This window comes from Salvelinus alpinus, chromosome 1 (genome assembly GCF_045679555.1).
Source record: "Salvelinus alpinus chromosome 1, SLU_Salpinus.1, whole genome shotgun sequence".
NCBI classification, from domain to species: Eukaryota; Metazoa; Chordata; class Actinopteri; order Salmoniformes; family Salmonidae; genus Salvelinus; species Salvelinus alpinus.
Genome location: NC_092086.1, coordinates 41,747,973 through 41,764,489, shown reverse-complemented (window position 1 = coordinate 41,764,489; position 16,517 = coordinate 41,747,973). Strand labels below are relative to the sequence as shown.

The window sequence follows — 16,517 nt, the reverse complement described above, 5'->3', positions numbered from 1 at the left end:
AGTGCGGGTGAGAACAATGAATAACGACCCAGAAATTCTAAACTTAAACAGAGTATTTAATTGTTTATATCTAAATCCCTTTTAATATATACTCATGCTGACCAGGCTGTGACACTGAAAATATACAGTCACGTTGTCTCATCATAATTGTGGAGCGTCATTTCAACATAATCATTGTCTCTCTCTGCTCGTACTGCAGTCAGAGACATTATTTTTCACATGTTCCACATGGCCTGAATGTATGTTATTATCCTCTTGGGTGGGCTGCCACAGGGAAGTGAAAATGTCAGCTTCATTCATACACCAACAATGGGAGCTACAATTGCAATGGCTCTCTGAGGAAAATTGACAATTACAGTGGGAAATAGGGGTTTGCTTTGTCACTCTACAAACCACCTTTTTTTAATAAGGTGTCTTTTAGACATACAGCACAGTAGAGTCCAGGGCCTAAAGGGCTGGATTCAATCCGTAGCGTTAAAGCGTGACTGACATTTAAAGGCAACGTTTCCGTGTTGGCGGAGACAGCATTCATGGTAAATGTTGCATATGTTGGCTCAATCGAAAATGACCTTTACATTTGAACCGGCTAAAACGCTGAACTTCTGCGCTATGGATGGAATCTAGCTCGTACACTATATATGACATTGCTAGAGATGTTAACAAAGTGATCAGGTCCCCTCAAGGCACTATCCAAACGGTCAACCTGAAAAGCTGTGAGCGAAGCAAATCCACAAAAACAAATGCCCAAATAACTTGAACACAAGTAATGTGCTTAGCCTTAGTCACTGATCAAAGTACCATATAAAAACAGAACTGCAAATACCGGTCAACAATCTCTTTACAAAGCACTAATTCTTGTGCTACATACAGTACTTGTGTAATACAAATCTCCATTATACCCGTGGCCTCAGCTCTGTGTGTACACGCTGCTATGAAAACATTGTGTCTCCTGGTGGCGCTGTAGGTCCAGTCTGCGCTGGAACCTGCTTTGGCAGTGTGTGCAGCTGAAGGGCCAGTAGCTGCTGTGTTTACGGCTGTGGGTGATGAGGTTGGAGCTCTGGCTGAAGGCCTTGCCACACACCTGGCACACATGGGGCTTCTCACCTGAGACAGACAGGGACAGACAGCAGGACATGACATGGAATTCAAGAAGAGAGATACTCTGTGACAGCAGACAGTGTGTAGGGCAGAATCCTAACTTCAGATGTAAGCGACCTTTGCAAAATGTGTATGTCAGTTGTACTATAATGTACACACACCAGCTGACCTATGTTCTACACACACTATGCTCATTTGTGTATGTGACCTTACAGTGTACCTCCCCGCACCTCAAATCAAATATATTTATATTGGTCACATACACATGGTTAGCAGATGTTAATGCGAGTGTAGCGAAATGCTTGTGCTTCTTGTTCCAACAGTGCAGTAATATCTAACAATTCCCCAACAACTACCTAATATACAGAAATCTAAAGGGATGGAATAAGAATATGTACATATAAATATATGGATGAGCGATGGCCGAGCGGCATAGGCAAGATGCAATAGATGGTACAAGATACAGTATATACATATACCTGTGTGTATGAAGGTGTGTTTCTTCATGTCTGACTTCTGGTGGAACCTCTTGCCACAGTACTGGCAGGGGTAGGGCCTGGTGTCAGAGTGGATGAGCAGGTGGGTGGACAGGGTGGAGGAGCGCTTGAATACCTTCCCACACTCCTTACAGCTATAGCTACGCTCCTGGGACACACACATTCACAGAGATGTGGTTAGGATTTTGCCATTTAGTATTTTTATATAGTTTGTGTTGGGAAGTGGAGAGACCTCCACCAATGTACTTCTGCCAGATATACCTTTGGTCTTCCGTACATGCCCAGAGCTTGTTTGAACTCGTAGGGGTGCTCTGGGGCTTTGGCTGATGTGGCCAATGGGACTGCAGGCACGCATGCACGTGACCTGAGTAAATGACTCTTCAGTACAGCTCCTGAGGACAAGACCTGAGAAAAGAGAAAGCTAAGAGTAACAGCAGCAGTAGCTCATACTCCCAGAGATGTTAACCATATTCAACACAATTACCCCTCACAGCCTCTATTCTCACATCAAACAAATCTGCTGTTATGTCATTTTCTGACATGTCACAGAGCCCTGTTGGGTACAATTTTCACCACTCTACTGTCATTCTTGTCTCAGGTCACAAACACCAAACAGTACTGTATCTCATTTATTCCATTTTAGTCATGCCTGAAGTGGTTTGCATGGTTTGGAACCACACACTTTTGGTTGATACACCCTATAAGGGCAGATGTGCTGTTCTGATTATATTGTAATTCCTGACCATTGCTGGTTCTTCTTACCTTTTCACAGAGGGGGCATGGGCTGGTGGAATTGAGGTCTATATGTGGCCTGTGGCTCAGTAAGACATGGACCAGTTTCTCCAGCTCCCTCTCTCTGTCAGGGCCCCGGGGCCAGTGTAGGGACCAGGGCAGGGCAGACTCGGATGGCTCCACACCATCGTACCCTCCGGTTTCTGTGGAGTAAGTGACATACTAGTAGATTGAGTTTGAATTTATTTTTTTTTATTTTTTTTGTTGATAAAGTTAGTTATGACAATCAAATTGAGGCAATTTGAATACAAATACATACAAATATCTACATCTACTTATTTATTATTTACAATAAATAGTGTAGAGCCATAAAGTCAGGATCAGTCGGGTACCTGCAGACCAGCTGGTCCAGAGGTCAGCTGGCGAGGTGCTGTGTGGTCTGGTTGCCATGGCGTCCCAGCTAGGACAGGGGTAGTCCAGGGTGTCCTTGACTTCTGACCCTGAGCACAGGTTGCCCTCGTCCTCCTGGAAGGGGCTCCGATGTGGGGACCTTACTTCCTGCCATGCCCTGTTCTGCCTGTCGTGATGATTTGTATGAGGTTGTGGCTGGTCAGGGTTTGTGTGTCTGGTGCCTTTAGAGAAGCAAGGGGGATGAGATCCTGGTCTCTTACTCTTGACCAGGAATGAGCGAGGCATGACAGAGCTGAGGCAAGGGGAAGGTGCAGAGCGTGAGAGAGATAAATACCTACAGAACAGACAAGAGATATCTGATTATTTGACAGATTATTTGACAAAGTGTTCCTCTGTACTAAAGAACAACGAACTGATATTATTTATTTATTTTTTATTTCATTTTTCTACAAATACCAATGCCCTAAAGACATACATTGAGTATACCAAACAACACCAACAACACCTTCCTAATATTGAGTTGCACTCAATTCGTCGGGGCATGGACCTATCAGGTGTGGAAAGCGTTCCACAGGAATGCTGGCCCATGTTGACTCCAATGCTTCCCACAGTTGTGTCCTTTAGGTAGTGGACCATTCTTGATACACACAGGAAACTGTTGAGTGTGAAAAACCCAGTAGCCTTGCAGTACTTTACACAACCGGTGCACCGGTCCTTCTACCATACCCTGTTCAAAGGCACTTAAATGTTTTGTCCTGTCCATTCACCCTCTGAATGGCACACATACACAATCCATGTCTCAATTGTCTCAAGGCTTCTTTAACCTGTCTCCTCCCCTTCATCTACACTGATTGAAGTGACATCGTTAAGGGATCATAGCTTTCACCTGGTCACTCTACTGTATGTCATGAAAAAAGAACATGTTCCCAATGTTTTGTACACTCAGTATATTTATCCACAGAATCATTCACCTCACTTATAGAATTTCTGGAGAATGTGAAATGTGTTTGGATCGTAATGACATTTTGCTGCAATGACCATAAAATAGTTTGATATATAAATATGTGTTTCTACTGTAAGAGATAGCGAAATTAGAGATAATACATGTTTTGAATTTTCCACGTAATGTAACATAGCCATTCACCAAATTAATTATTTTTTTATTATCTCTAAAAATTGCTCTGTGAAAATATACAATTACAGATTGGCACACATCACACTTATAGTAAGCTGTAATGTCACTCATGTTGCTCTGAGTTAGTATTCCTAATCTTCGTATGTAAATGTGAAACACACACACCTGTTGATAAATATTCAGTTAAAATGCCAAAGCCTGTGGTTTGGGTAAGAAATGCATCATGGCCACCTGCACACTGTTTAAAAAAAAAACATTTCAAAAGCACTTCTTTCTCTGAGGACTACCCTACTCCGGCATTGTTTAAAGTCAAGCAATTCAAACTGAAATCTCACGATCTGTTGTGATAAATACATTTTGAGCTTTTTACTAAATAGATCTACGTCTCTATAAGTTTTCAAACGTTTCTAAATATGACATATGAACCCAATCATTCATAAAATAGCATACAATCCTACCATACAATGCAATCAAATTACAAATGCAACATATTTCCTTTGAAATTCTCCTAATGATATTCACAATTCTACACATTATCAGAATATATTTTTTACCATTGATCACCCAGCTGTATATTAATAAACGACACAAACTTTTGCAAAAACAATAACCTATTTTGGTCAGTTTTCAGTCAAGCTCAATCCTAAAAATAACTAATATTTTTTATTGCTCGTCAGTTAAAAGTATTAAAATTATTTATATCTGTACTGAATTTATCCTAAAATTCAATAAAAATCATGCTAAACATTAAACACCAATCTCATATTATAAAGTTGAAATCTGGAGAGAGGCTGAGCTCTTTAACTTACCACTTGTATGCACAGTTGAATCTGGAGTGGTTGCTATCTCTTTGGTGTCAGTAACATCCCCTTTTCTTTACCCTCTCACCCATTAACTGATGACATGACAGAAAACAATTGATTTGGTTTGATTTTGAAGCAGTTGCTGAACAAAGGATTGTGGGAAAGCTCAACAAAAAACCCACCAGCCAACCTTTACAGTGCATTCAAAGTCTATACCTCAGCGTACAATTCAAAGCATTTACCTAAAGGCTAGAAATTTAAAATGTTAATCTATTAAACTCATACTGTAACATTAATTTGGCTCTTACACACATAACGACAGTATGTGACAATGATACATAACATTGGTTATTTTTCAAGATTTATTCTAATCTACACTAGAGATTTTATAATCAGAAATAGTCTATCAGCTAGATAAACTGTTTTTCTTTGTTTTAGTTTTTGATTTAATAAAACAAATCTGATATTCCGAGTTGTTAACCAACTTCTGTAATGGAAACCTGTGCTCGGTGTTCAGCTTGTTGTTCGCATCCTGCCTGTTGTCTTACCTCTAGAGAGGACTGATCCTGCTACCGTACACAAGAAAAGACCAAGCACACATCCAAACCTGTCCATCTTGGTTTGAGAGTCAATGTTCTATGCTACTGAGTCACAGGTAACTTGGAGATGCCGGTAGCAACAGTCATACTGATGGTAGGAAGTGTGTACATTGTCACTTGATTGTGTTTAAATACCTTAGTCTCACGTACAAATAGGGACCTTACTTTAACCATGTAATCTTGCTATGGGAGATTATTGACACACACATCACTGGTGTCTATGCAGTGTGGAATGTGTATAATACACAACCCACACAACTCTCTTCCTGTGACTGAGGTAATTTAAGTGATCTCCACCACAGAAACACTCTCCCACACTAGAACAAAGATGAAAAGAGCTGCTAGAAGATGACAGGATTTTACTAATCAAGTGAAGTCAAGAAGTGAGATGGCAAAGATAACTGTATTATAGCTGATGTCCATTGAATTACAGTGAAAACTACATTGGAGATCACTGTATGACTCAGCACACGACATCTTAGATTGAAACAGGTCAGAGGCCCTCAGAAGAGCCTCAATTAATTGGGGCATGGACTCTACAAGGTGTCGAAAGTGTTTCACAGGGATGCTGGCCCCTGTTGACTCCCATGTGGACCATTCTTGATACACACGGGAAACTGCTTCAAAAACCCAGCAGCTTTGCACTTCTTGACGGAAACCGGTGCGCCTGGCACCTACTACCATACCCCATTCAAAGGCACTTAAATATTTAGTCTTGCCCATTCACTCTATGAATTTCACACATACACAATCCATGTCTCACCTGTCTCTAGACTTAAAAATCCTTCTTTAACCTGTCTCCTCCTCTTCATCTACACTAATTGAAGTGGATTTAACAAGTGACATCAACAAGGGATCATAGCTTTCACCTGGTCAGTCTATGTCATTGAAAGAGCAGGTGTTCTTAATGTTTTGTGCACTCATTGTATTGTATCCTGTGAGCAGCAGACAGTGGAGTTGAGTGTGCCACTGCCTTGATGTTCTGGAGTGGAGCTTGGCAGAGCGCTGTGGTTACTGTGGCGGGGGGCTGGCAGCCTTCTCCCCAGGGTTTCAGGGAGTGCAGGCGAGGGGGGGGCAGGTTGTTGAAACGAGGTGGTAGGCTCGGTGGGTTTGTCTCGTCTCTGATGGGGGGGGGGGGGGGGGGGGGGTTCAGGGGCTTCTCTTCCTACATCCGCCCCTCTGCTGCTGCTCCTGTCTTTCTAGGAACCTGAATCTTGGGGGTCTGGGGTGGAGGGGTTTAGGGAGGGGGGAGGGGGGAGGGGTGGTTGGCATTTAGTGTACTTTTCCTTTCTTTGTTTTTGTCTCACCTGTTCTGCTTTCCACTGTGATATGTTCCCTTGCGTTCAAGTATGCTCCTGGCTCTGAGCTCCAATGAAGCAGTCTGTATAAGGCTTTGGTTATGAAACCAGCATCACAAGCACGAATGAAGCGACAGGTGAGGATGCAGACACAAGACTCTCTCTGGTCAGAGAGCGACCTGGGATTGGACTCAACCAGTGAATACACGATGTTAGGATGCGGTCTAGGTGCCCTGGTCCCCCTCGTTTATCACAACTGAGCAAATTTTCCATCATGGCTCCCAATATTGTTGGAAGGATAGGTGCCTAGTAGAGAGTACGTGGCTGAAAACCTACTGCACGACTCCCAGTGTGTTACATCTGCTCCAGCCACGCCCTCTACTGCTCATCCTGTGTCTCCTTGACCTGCCGCCACTCCCCCAATGCTCTCTCTCTCTCGCTCTGTGTGATTGTGTGGGCGGAGACAGGTGTTCTGGAGTCAGAGCAGATCCCCACCAGCTGCAACCTGTTCCATAATCAAGACCTCTACAAATACTCAGCCCTGCCACTTCTACGCTGTCAGATCGTAATCTCTGCTCAGTCAGTCTACGTTTCTAGCCATTTGTTCCTGTTTAGATCCTGTTATGCCTGTTTTCCCTTGCCTGACACTGTTTTCGTCTCCGCTACAGTTCTGCCCGCTCTGACTCTGGTCCCTGTCTCCAGTCCCATGTCAATCCTGCTACCCTGTCCTGGATCTCCCACTCTACTGCTCCCTTGGATTCCCCTCCGGACCTGCTTACCCTGTCCCAACACCTCTCGCTCCAGCCTCAGGCTCCGCACCTGGTTTCCTGCAACCCACCCAAGCTCCCCTGGCCTGCGCTCCATCTTCCCCCTGTGTTTCAATAAATACCTTGGTTACCTCATCCCAGTCTCCTCGTCTGCTCTTGGGTTCGTCTGCTCTTGGGTTCACCTGTTCCGCTCCGTGTAACAGTATGATCTGGCCAGAGAGATGAACTCAGCAGACTCAGATCCTCTCCACCAAAGGCTCCCTGCTCGAGCAACATCACCAAGCCCTGAAAACCATTCTGGAGCACATCAGAGTTTTCACGGAGCCTTTCGGACCGGCAGGGCCGAACCTTCGCCCAGAGCTCGCAACCAGCCCCTAGTTCTTCTCCTCTGCTCCGTGAGTCATTTGTTCCGGCCCCCGAGCGTTATGATGGCAACCTTGCAGCTTGCAGAGCCTTTTTGGTACAATGTTCACTGTTATACGAGCAACAGCCCTACTCTTATGCTAGCAAACGGGCCAAGATTTCCTTCCTGATTGGGAGCCTCTGTGGAGCAGCGCTTTCTTGGGCCACAACTGTGTGGGAGAAACTGTCCCACTTCTGCTCCTCCTACTCCAGCTTCACGGAGGTGATGAGGAGAGTCTTCGACTACCCTGTCTGCGGTAAGGATGCCGCTAAGCAACTCCTGTCCCTCCGTCAAGGCTCCCATAGTGTCGCTGAGATGGCGATTGAGTTTTGCACCCTCGCCGCTGAGAGCAGCTGGAATGAGGAGGTCCTTCAGCGAGCATTCCAGAACGCTCCCACCGAGACCATCAAGGATGAGTTGGTGTCCAGGGATGAGCCTGATGGAGTCGAGGAGCTCATTTCTCTCACCATCTGCATTGACAACCGTCTCCGTGAGCGTCGGAGAGAAAGGGCAGAACCCGAACCCATGCAGCTCGACCGGGCCCGTCTCTCTCCTGAAGAGAGGCAGCGGCGAATCAGCAGTAGGAGCTGCCTATACTGTGGCCAGGTTGGTCACTTTGTATCCACTTGTTCACTGCAGTGAAACAAAAGGGGGTGGCTCAGCAGTTGTGGGGGATATACTGTTGAGCCAAATCGCCGGTCCATCTCCCCCCAGACCCTTGCTAGACGTCACTCTCCTGTGGCAAAGCCAGGCTTTTCCTCTACCTGCCCTCATCGACTCGGGTGCCGACGAGAGTTTCCTGGACCAAGGTGTTGTTATCCAGTTGGGCCTGGACACTGTTCCACTCGATTCACCCCTCGATGCCAACACTCTCAATGGACAGCTCCTCGCCCGTGTCAGTGAGAGAACCGTCCCTGTCATCCTGCGTGTCTCTGGGAATCACCAGGAAAGGATCAGTCTCCACTTAATCGAATGCCTTCACTCTCCCCTGGTTCTTGGCCATCCTTGGTTAAAGCTGCACATGTTACGATGAGCGAAGAGGGGGAACCCAAGAGTGGACTCAGCAGAGGAAACCGGGATGAATGCACAAAATGTTTATTGAACACAGAAAATGGGGAGTGCATTACCGGGGCAGCTCAGATGAGTTGCAATAACCAGGAGTGTAGAGTGAGGTTGGAGTTGACAGCGTGGAACAGGGGAACAGGTCCTGAGGGGAATCCAAGGTGATGGTGGTGAGTAATATCCAGAGCAAGGTCGTTGGTGGTGAGATGTCGAACAGGAGACAGGAGCCGGAGACAGAGCAGTACTGCAAGGAGAGATAAAATGGTGTAAGACAGGGAACAAGCACTGTAGAGCAACCAGGATCTTCAGCTAAGACAAAAGGCTAGAATCATTACTGACTGATCTGATCAGATTACGATCTGGCAGTGTGGAGATGGCAGGAATGAGTTTATGTAGAGGTCTTGATTATGCGACGATATGCAGCTGATAGGGATTTGCTCTTACTCCAGCACACCTGTCTCCAACCACACAATCACACCAAGAGAGAGAGAGAGAGAGAGAGAGAGAGAGAGAGAGAGAGAGAGAGAGAGAGAGAGAGAGAGAGAGAGAGAGAGAGAGAGAGAGAGAGAGAGAGAGAGAGAGAGAGAGAGAGAGAGAGAGAGAGAGAGAGAGAGAGAGAGGGGGAGAACTGAAGGTTATGACAACACCGGATGGACACCAGGGCGTAGTGGGAGCAGATGTGACAGCACAATCCACAGATCGACTGGACTGCTGGAAAGGTAACCACTTGGAGTTCATTTTGTCACTCGAATTGTTTACATTCTGCCCTTGCCCCTGCCTTGTCTGTGCCCCAGTCCATTCCAGAACCTCCGGACCTGTCATCAGTTCCTCCATAGTATCACGATTTAGCTCTTGTGTTCAGCAAGCACCACGCCTTGTCGCTGCCGCCTCATCGGCCGTACGACTGTGCTATTGACCTCCAGCCTGGAGCTCATCTCCACTGTAGCCTGTTGTATAACCTCTCTCGCCCCGAGCAAGAGGCTATGGAGGGGTACATTCAGGATTCCCTGGCTGCAGGACATGTCAGGCCTTCTTCATCTCTGGTAGGGGCTGCCTTTTTCTTTGTAAAGAAAAAGGATGGTTCACTGAGGACGTGCATAGACTTCCGTGGGCTGAATAATATCACTGTGAAGAACAAGTATCCCTTGACACTCATCAGTTCTGCTTTTGCCCCCCTCCATGGTGCCACAGCGTTCACTAAACTCGACCTCCGGAATGCCTACCACCTTGTCCACATCAGAGAGGGGGATGAGTGGAGAACGGCGTTCAAACACACCACTTGGACACTTTGAGTATTTGTTCATGCCTTTTGGTCTCACTCCTGCCTTTTTACAGAGCCTGGTTAATGATGTTCAGAGGGATGTGATTGGACGCTTCGTTTTTGTCTATGTGGACGACATTCTAATTTTTTCTAAGGACCCTGAGGCTCACCAGCAACACGTTCGCCAAGTTCTCCAACGGCCGTTGGAGAATAAGCCTTTTGTAAAAGCTGAGATATGTGATTTTCATGCTTCCTCTATGTCCTTCCTGGGTTACATTATTGCACAGGGACAGTTACGGATGGACCCTGCCAAGGTCAGGGCTGTCACAGAGTGGCTCGAATCTGAAGCAGCTACAGCGCTTCCTGGGGTTTGCACATTTTGACATCGGTAACCGGGAACACCTGGCAGTGAAGCTAGCTCTTGAGGAATGGCGTCACTGGCTGGAGGGCTCGGTTCTCCCTTTCATTGTGTGGACGGACTACAAAAACCTGTCCTACATCCAGACCACTAGACTTCTGAACTCCCGGCAAGCAAGGTGGGCATTGTTCTTTGGGAGATTCAACTATACACTCACTTATCACCCCGGATCTAGGAATACCAAACCTGACGCCCTCTCCCGCCAGTTCACCGCCGACGACATAGGTACCTGAGCCAGAGACCATTGTGCCATCAACCTGCATCGTTGCCGCCGTCTCCTGGGAGATCTAATCCCATATTTGCCAGGCTCAGCAGAACCAGCCTGACCCAGGTAACGTTCCTAGAAAGGCTCTGTTTGTTCCAAATTCAGTTCGCTCTGAAGTTCTTCACCCTGGTATGAACCCGACTCTCGCCTTCCTGCATCAGTGGTTTTGGTGGCCCACTATGGAGAGAGGTCCGGGAGTTCGTCTCAGCCTGCTCGGTCTGTGCCCGGAACAAAACCTCCACTAAACCCACTTCCGGTCTGCTTCGCCCTCTTCCCATACCAAGTCGCCCCTGGTCACACATTGCTCTGGACTTCGTCACTGGCCTTTCCCCATCCGTAGAGGGGGGTACTGTTACATCTGCTCCTGCCACGCCCTCTACTCTTCATCCTGTGTCTCTTTGACCTGCCACCTCTTTCTCTCTCTTTCTCTGTCTCTCTCTACTAATCCAAACTTGAGGCTGTGGATGAAGTTAGCGCGGCCTACAGAGGTATATAAGCCCCTGAGGGTAGGGTTTAATGCAGCTTCACAATGTCTCTTCTCTTGTTGACCATCCAAACCTACATACAGTTGAAGTCGGAAGTTTACATACACCTTAGCCAAACACATTATAGCTCAGTTTTTCACAATTCTTGACGTTTAATCCTAGTAAAAATTCCCTGTCTTTGGTCAGTTAGGATCACCACTTTATTTTAAGAATGTGAAATGTCAGAATAATAGTAGAGAGAATGATTTATTTCAGCTTTTATTTCTTTCATCACATTCCCAGTGGGTCAGAAGTTTACATACACTCAATTAGTATTTGGTAGCATTGCCTTTAAAACTTCTTAGGGATAGGGGGCAGTATTTTCACATCCGGATGAAAAGCGTGCCCAAAGTAAACTGCCTGTTGCACAGGCCCAGAAGCTAGGATATGCATATAATTGGTAGATTTGAATAGAAAACACTCTAACGTTTCCCAAACTGTTAACATAATGTCTGTGCGTATAACAGAACTGATATGGCAGGCGAAAACCTGAGGAAAATCCATCCAGGAAGTGCCATTATTTTGAAATGGTGTTTTTCCATTGAAAGCCTATCCACCATATAAATGGTTATGACCCAGATTGCGTTCCCTATGGTTTCCACTAGCTGTGAACAGTCTTTAGACATTGTTTTACAGTCTTTAGACATTTCATTGTTGAAATATTATTGATTATTTAGGCAAAAAACAACCTGAGGATTGATTATAAACATTGTTTGACATGTTTCTATGAACTTTAATGGTACTATTTGGATTTTTCGTCTGCCTGTTGTGACCGCGTTTGAGCCAATGGATTACTGAACAAAACGTGCCAACAAAACTGAGATTTTTGGACATAAAGAGGGACTTTATCGAACAAAATGAACATTTATTGTTTAACATGGAGTCTTGTGAGTGCAACCATATGAAGATCATCAAAGGTAAGTGATTATTTTGATTGCTATTTCTGACTTTTGTTACTCCTCTACTTGGCTGGAAAATGTTTGTATGGTTTTGTGAGCTGGGCGCTGTCCTCAGATAATCGCATGGTATGCTATCGCCGTAAAGCCTTAAAATCTGACACGGCGGCTGGATTAACAAGAAGTTAACCTTTATTTTGATGTATTACACTTATATTTTCTTGAATGTTGAATATTGATATTCCTGTAGTTTGAATTTGGCTCGTTACAATTTCACTGGATGTTGTCAAATCGATCCCAGTAAAGGGATTGGCGCGGGAAGAGATCATCAGGTTAAATTGTTTAACTTGGGTCAAACGTTTCGGGTAGCCTTCCACAAGCTTCCCACAATAAGTTGGGTGAATTTTGGCCCATTACGCCTGACAAAGCTGGTGTAACTGAGTCAGGTTGTAGGCCTCCTTGCTCGCACACACTTTTTCAGTTCTTCCCACAAATTTTCTATAGGATTGAGGTCAGGGCTTTGTGATGGCCACTCCAATACCTTGACTTTGTTGTCCTTAAGCCATTTTGCCACAACTTTGGAAGTATGCTTGGGGTCATTGTCCATTTGGAAGACCCATTTGCTTTAACTTCCTGACTGATGTCTTGAGATGTTGCTTCAATATATCGACATAATTTTACTGCCTCATGATGCCATCTATTTTGTGAAGTGCACCAGTCCCTCCTGCAGCAAAGCACCCCCACAAAGCACCCCCACAACATGATGCTGCCACCCCCGGGATGGTGTTCTTCGGCTTGCAAGCATTTTTCCTCCAAACATAACGATGGTCATTATGGCCAAACAGTTCTATTTTTGTTTCATCAGACCAGAGGACATTAAAAAAAGTATGATCTTTGTTCCCATGTGCAGTTGCAAACCGTAGTATGGCTTTTTAATGGTGGTTTTGGAACAATGGCTTATTCCTTGCTGAGCGGCATTTCAGGTTATGTCGATATAGGACTTGTTTTACTGTGGATATAGATAATATTGTACCTGTTTCCTCCAGCATCTTCACAATGTCCTTCGCTGTTGTTCTGGGATTGATTTGCACTTTTCGCACCAAAGTACATTCATCTCTAGGAGAAAGAACGCGTCTCCTTCCTGAGCAGTATAACGGCTGGGTGGTCCCATTGTCACGACTTCCGCCAAAGTCGGTCCCTCTCCTTGTTCGGGCAGCGTTCGACGGTCAACGTCGCCGGTCTTCTAGCCATCACCGATCCACCTTTCATTTTCCATTTGTTTTGTCTTGTTTTCCCACACACCTGGTATTCATTCCCTCATTACATGTCGTGTATTTAACCCTCTGCTCCCCCCATGTCTGTGTGTGTACTTGTTTATTGTCAGGTTGGCACTCTTCCGGCTGGTTTGCGCCGGGTTATATTTTACACCCGTTCTTTTTGACAGCCTGCACTTTGTACCTTGTTATTTTTGTACTTAGTGCTGCCTCACTTGTTCTGAGGGCATTTGTTGTTGTACGTGGTTGCGTTCTATTCATATATTGCCTCAGTAAAGTGCCTTGTCCACTCATCTCTGTTCTCCTGCGCCTGACTTCCAATGCACCAGCTACACCTTGACACCCATGATGTTAATACTTGCGTACTATTGTTTGTACAGATGAACATGGTACCTTCAGGCATTTGGAAATTGCTCCCAAGGATTAACCAGACTTGTGGCAGTCTACAATTTTTTTTCTGGGGTCTTGGCTGATTTCTTTTGATTTTCCCATGATGTCAAGCAAAGAGGCACTGAGTTTGAAGGTAGGCCTTGAACTACATCCACAGGTATTACCTCCAATTGACTCAAATGATGTCAATTAGCCTGTCAGAAGCTTCTAAAGCCATGGCATCATTTTCTGTTATTTTCCAAGCTGTTTAAAGGCACAGTCAACTTAGTGTATGTAAACTTTTGACCCACTGGAATTGTGATACAGTGAGTTATAAGTGAAATAATCTGTCTGAAAACAATTGTTGGAATAATGACTTGTGTCATGCACAAAGTAGATGTCCTAACCAACTTGCCAAAACTATAGCTTGTTAAATGATTGGAGTGGTTGAAAAACAAGTTTTAATGACTCCAACCTAAGTGTATATATACTTCCGACTTCAACTGTACGTACCGTCTCAAGATGGTGAGTAACACCAGTCCTGACTTTCTGACTGTCTCTCTCTCTGTCTCTGTGGGTGTGTGTGTGTGTGTGTGGGTGGAGACAGGTGTGCTGGAGTCATAATCAAGACCTCTACAAATAGCCCTGCCACTTCCATGCTGCCAGATCGTAATCTCTGCTCTGTCAGTCTACGTTTCCAACCGTTTGTTCCTGTTTAGATCCTGTTGTGCCTGTTTTCCCTTGCCTGACACGGTTTTCCTCTCCTCTACAGTTCTGCCCGCTCTGACTCTGGTCCCTGTCTCCAGTCCCACGTCTCATCAGTCCTGCTACTCTGTCCTGGATCCCCCACTCTACTACTCCCTTGGATTCTCATCCGGACCTGCTTACCCTGTCCCAACAACTCTCGCTCCAGCCTCAGCCTCCCACCTGGTTTCCTGCAACTACCTTGGTTACCTCATCCCAGTCTCCTCGTTTGAGTCTGCTCTTGGGTTCACCTGTTCCGCTCTGCGTAACACAGTGGTTCACTGCTGCAAATGTCTATTCTTACATAGCCCTCCCAAACCGGCGAGAATATGAAATATGCTTTTTCTCAAACAACCCCCTACGCCAGTTTCACCGCAATGCAAATGTACATGAGCAGAATTGGAGTGACTGGGAAGTGGAGTCCCCATTCAACGTGGATGAGAAGACAATAATGGTAATTATCGGACAGGAAGAGTCTCTGACCATGACATAGAACTGTATCTGCAACATTACTGCACTCTCCTTCAGCTTGCCTTAAAACCAGTAGACAACAATGGGATATGGTATGGCCTAAGGAGGTACAAGGTCCAGACCAAGAGAGGAACAGATAGTGAAGCTGTAGAGATATCCAACAACATCATGCTGGGGCCACACAGCTGCAGAATCTTCTACCCAGGACAGACCACCCGCTGCTATGTCTGTAAAGCCAGACAAAGCCAGACAGTTGAAGGATTGCAAGACTGTCAAGTTCTGGAGATGCAGTGAGTTCAGCCACAAGTCCAGAGAGTGCACGAATTAAAACAAGTGAACACTCTGCAATGGTGATGGGCACACTTACTTCAACTGTCCACAAGAATACAGCAACAGAGCAAAGAATGGTGGAAGGGGAGCAGAACCTGAAGCTCAACGACTAACTCAGCCAGCAGACAAGCCCGATGACCTCCAGATCCCTCCCTCCCTCTCCTAACAAGCTGAGCAGCAGAGCGGTGAGGAGGAGGAGGACAAGGGAGCAGAGAGTTGAGGAAGAAGGGGACAAGGGAGCGGAGAGAGGTGAGGAAGAAGGGGACAAGGGAGCGGAGAGAGGTGAGGAAGAAGGGGACAAGGGAGCGGAGAGAGGTGAGGAAGAAGGGGACAAGTTAACAGAGAGAAGTGAAGAGGTGAAACAACACGAACCCGAGTGCAACAGCCAGTCTTGCAGTCAGTCTGACAGCACACCAGAGAACAAGTGACGAGGAGAACGATGACAGCTTTGAGTCCGCCAGTGAAGAGCCATCCCAAGACTCTCCCCTCCCTGATGACACAGGTCCTGCAGCAGTCAGGTCCACTCAAATGGAAGCTCATGGTGACGACCCACCAAACCATGCCAGTACTCCGGCCACCTCCCACCTCCCTCCCTGGTGGCTACCCACCTCTAATTTAAAAAAACGGCTCTAAATGAGTACCATTAAATAGACTGCATACAAGCAAAACTTAATCAATAATTACAGGACTTTTTTATTATCAGTATTTATTATGATTTTCTCTAATGACCAACAAATTGAAGTATTTTTTTTAAATGTGTGCCTTCTATTTTGCAATGTGTATTTTAAAATATTGTTAACTCATGAATTGTATTAATTATTGATTGAAAATAGATAATTAAGATTATATTAAAACTAAAAAAGCAAAAAGATATGATGCAAAACAACTTGTCTGTATCTAATAAACAAGAAAAGAAACAGTCTTTTTTTCTAGAGCTGGGTGTGGGGCCAGAGGAGCGAGTGCTGGGCCCAGCCCAATGCCACTGACTGTTGTGGTTATAACACATCAACCAGAGATGGCCTTAAGCTCTCCCAGAGACACAAACACATGAATACATACACACACATACCACACGTTATTGTGCATCTGCAAGCAGGCAAAGTCCAATGCAAACAGTCACATACACATGTGCATGCATACAGTGCACACACTCACAAACG

At 45.4% G+C, this 16,517-nt stretch overlaps 1 protein-coding gene across 1 annotated transcript; it reads right to left on the bottom strand.

Annotated features, from left to right (window-relative positions):
- Window positions 1-38: 38 nt before the first annotated feature.
- On the bottom strand, window positions 39-6,290 carry LOC139576304 (zinc finger protein Gfi-1b-like). The gene is made up of 6 exons (XM_071402255.1): window positions 4,683-6,290; window positions 2,720-3,072; window positions 2,358-2,530; window positions 1,857-2,000; window positions 1,578-1,743; window positions 39-1,104 (listed from the first exon to the last, which is right to left on the bottom strand). The coding sequence occupies exons 2-6, from the start codon at window positions 3,021-3,023 to the stop codon at window positions 908-910; spliced, it is 984 nt and encodes a 327-aa protein (XP_071258356.1). The 5' UTR covers window positions 3,024-3,072; window positions 4,683-6,290; the 3' UTR covers window positions 39-907.
- Between the last annotated feature and the right edge of the window lie 10,227 nt (window positions 6,291-16,517).

Excerpts from the sequence above, each read along its gene's own strand:
- LOC139576304 (XM_071402255.1), bottom strand. The coding sequence starts at position 3,023 with ATGCCTCGCTCATTCCTGGTCAAGAGTAAGAGACCAGGATCTCATCCC. Across the intron at positions 2,531-2,719 it reads CTGGACCAGCTGGTCTGCAG|AAACCGGAGGGTACGATGGT; the intron begins GTACCCGACTGA and ends CTTACTCCACAG. Across the intron at positions 1,105-1,577 it reads ACACACCTTCATACACACAG|GTGAGAAGCCCCATGTGTGC; the intron begins GTATATGTATAT and ends TGTCTGTCTCAG.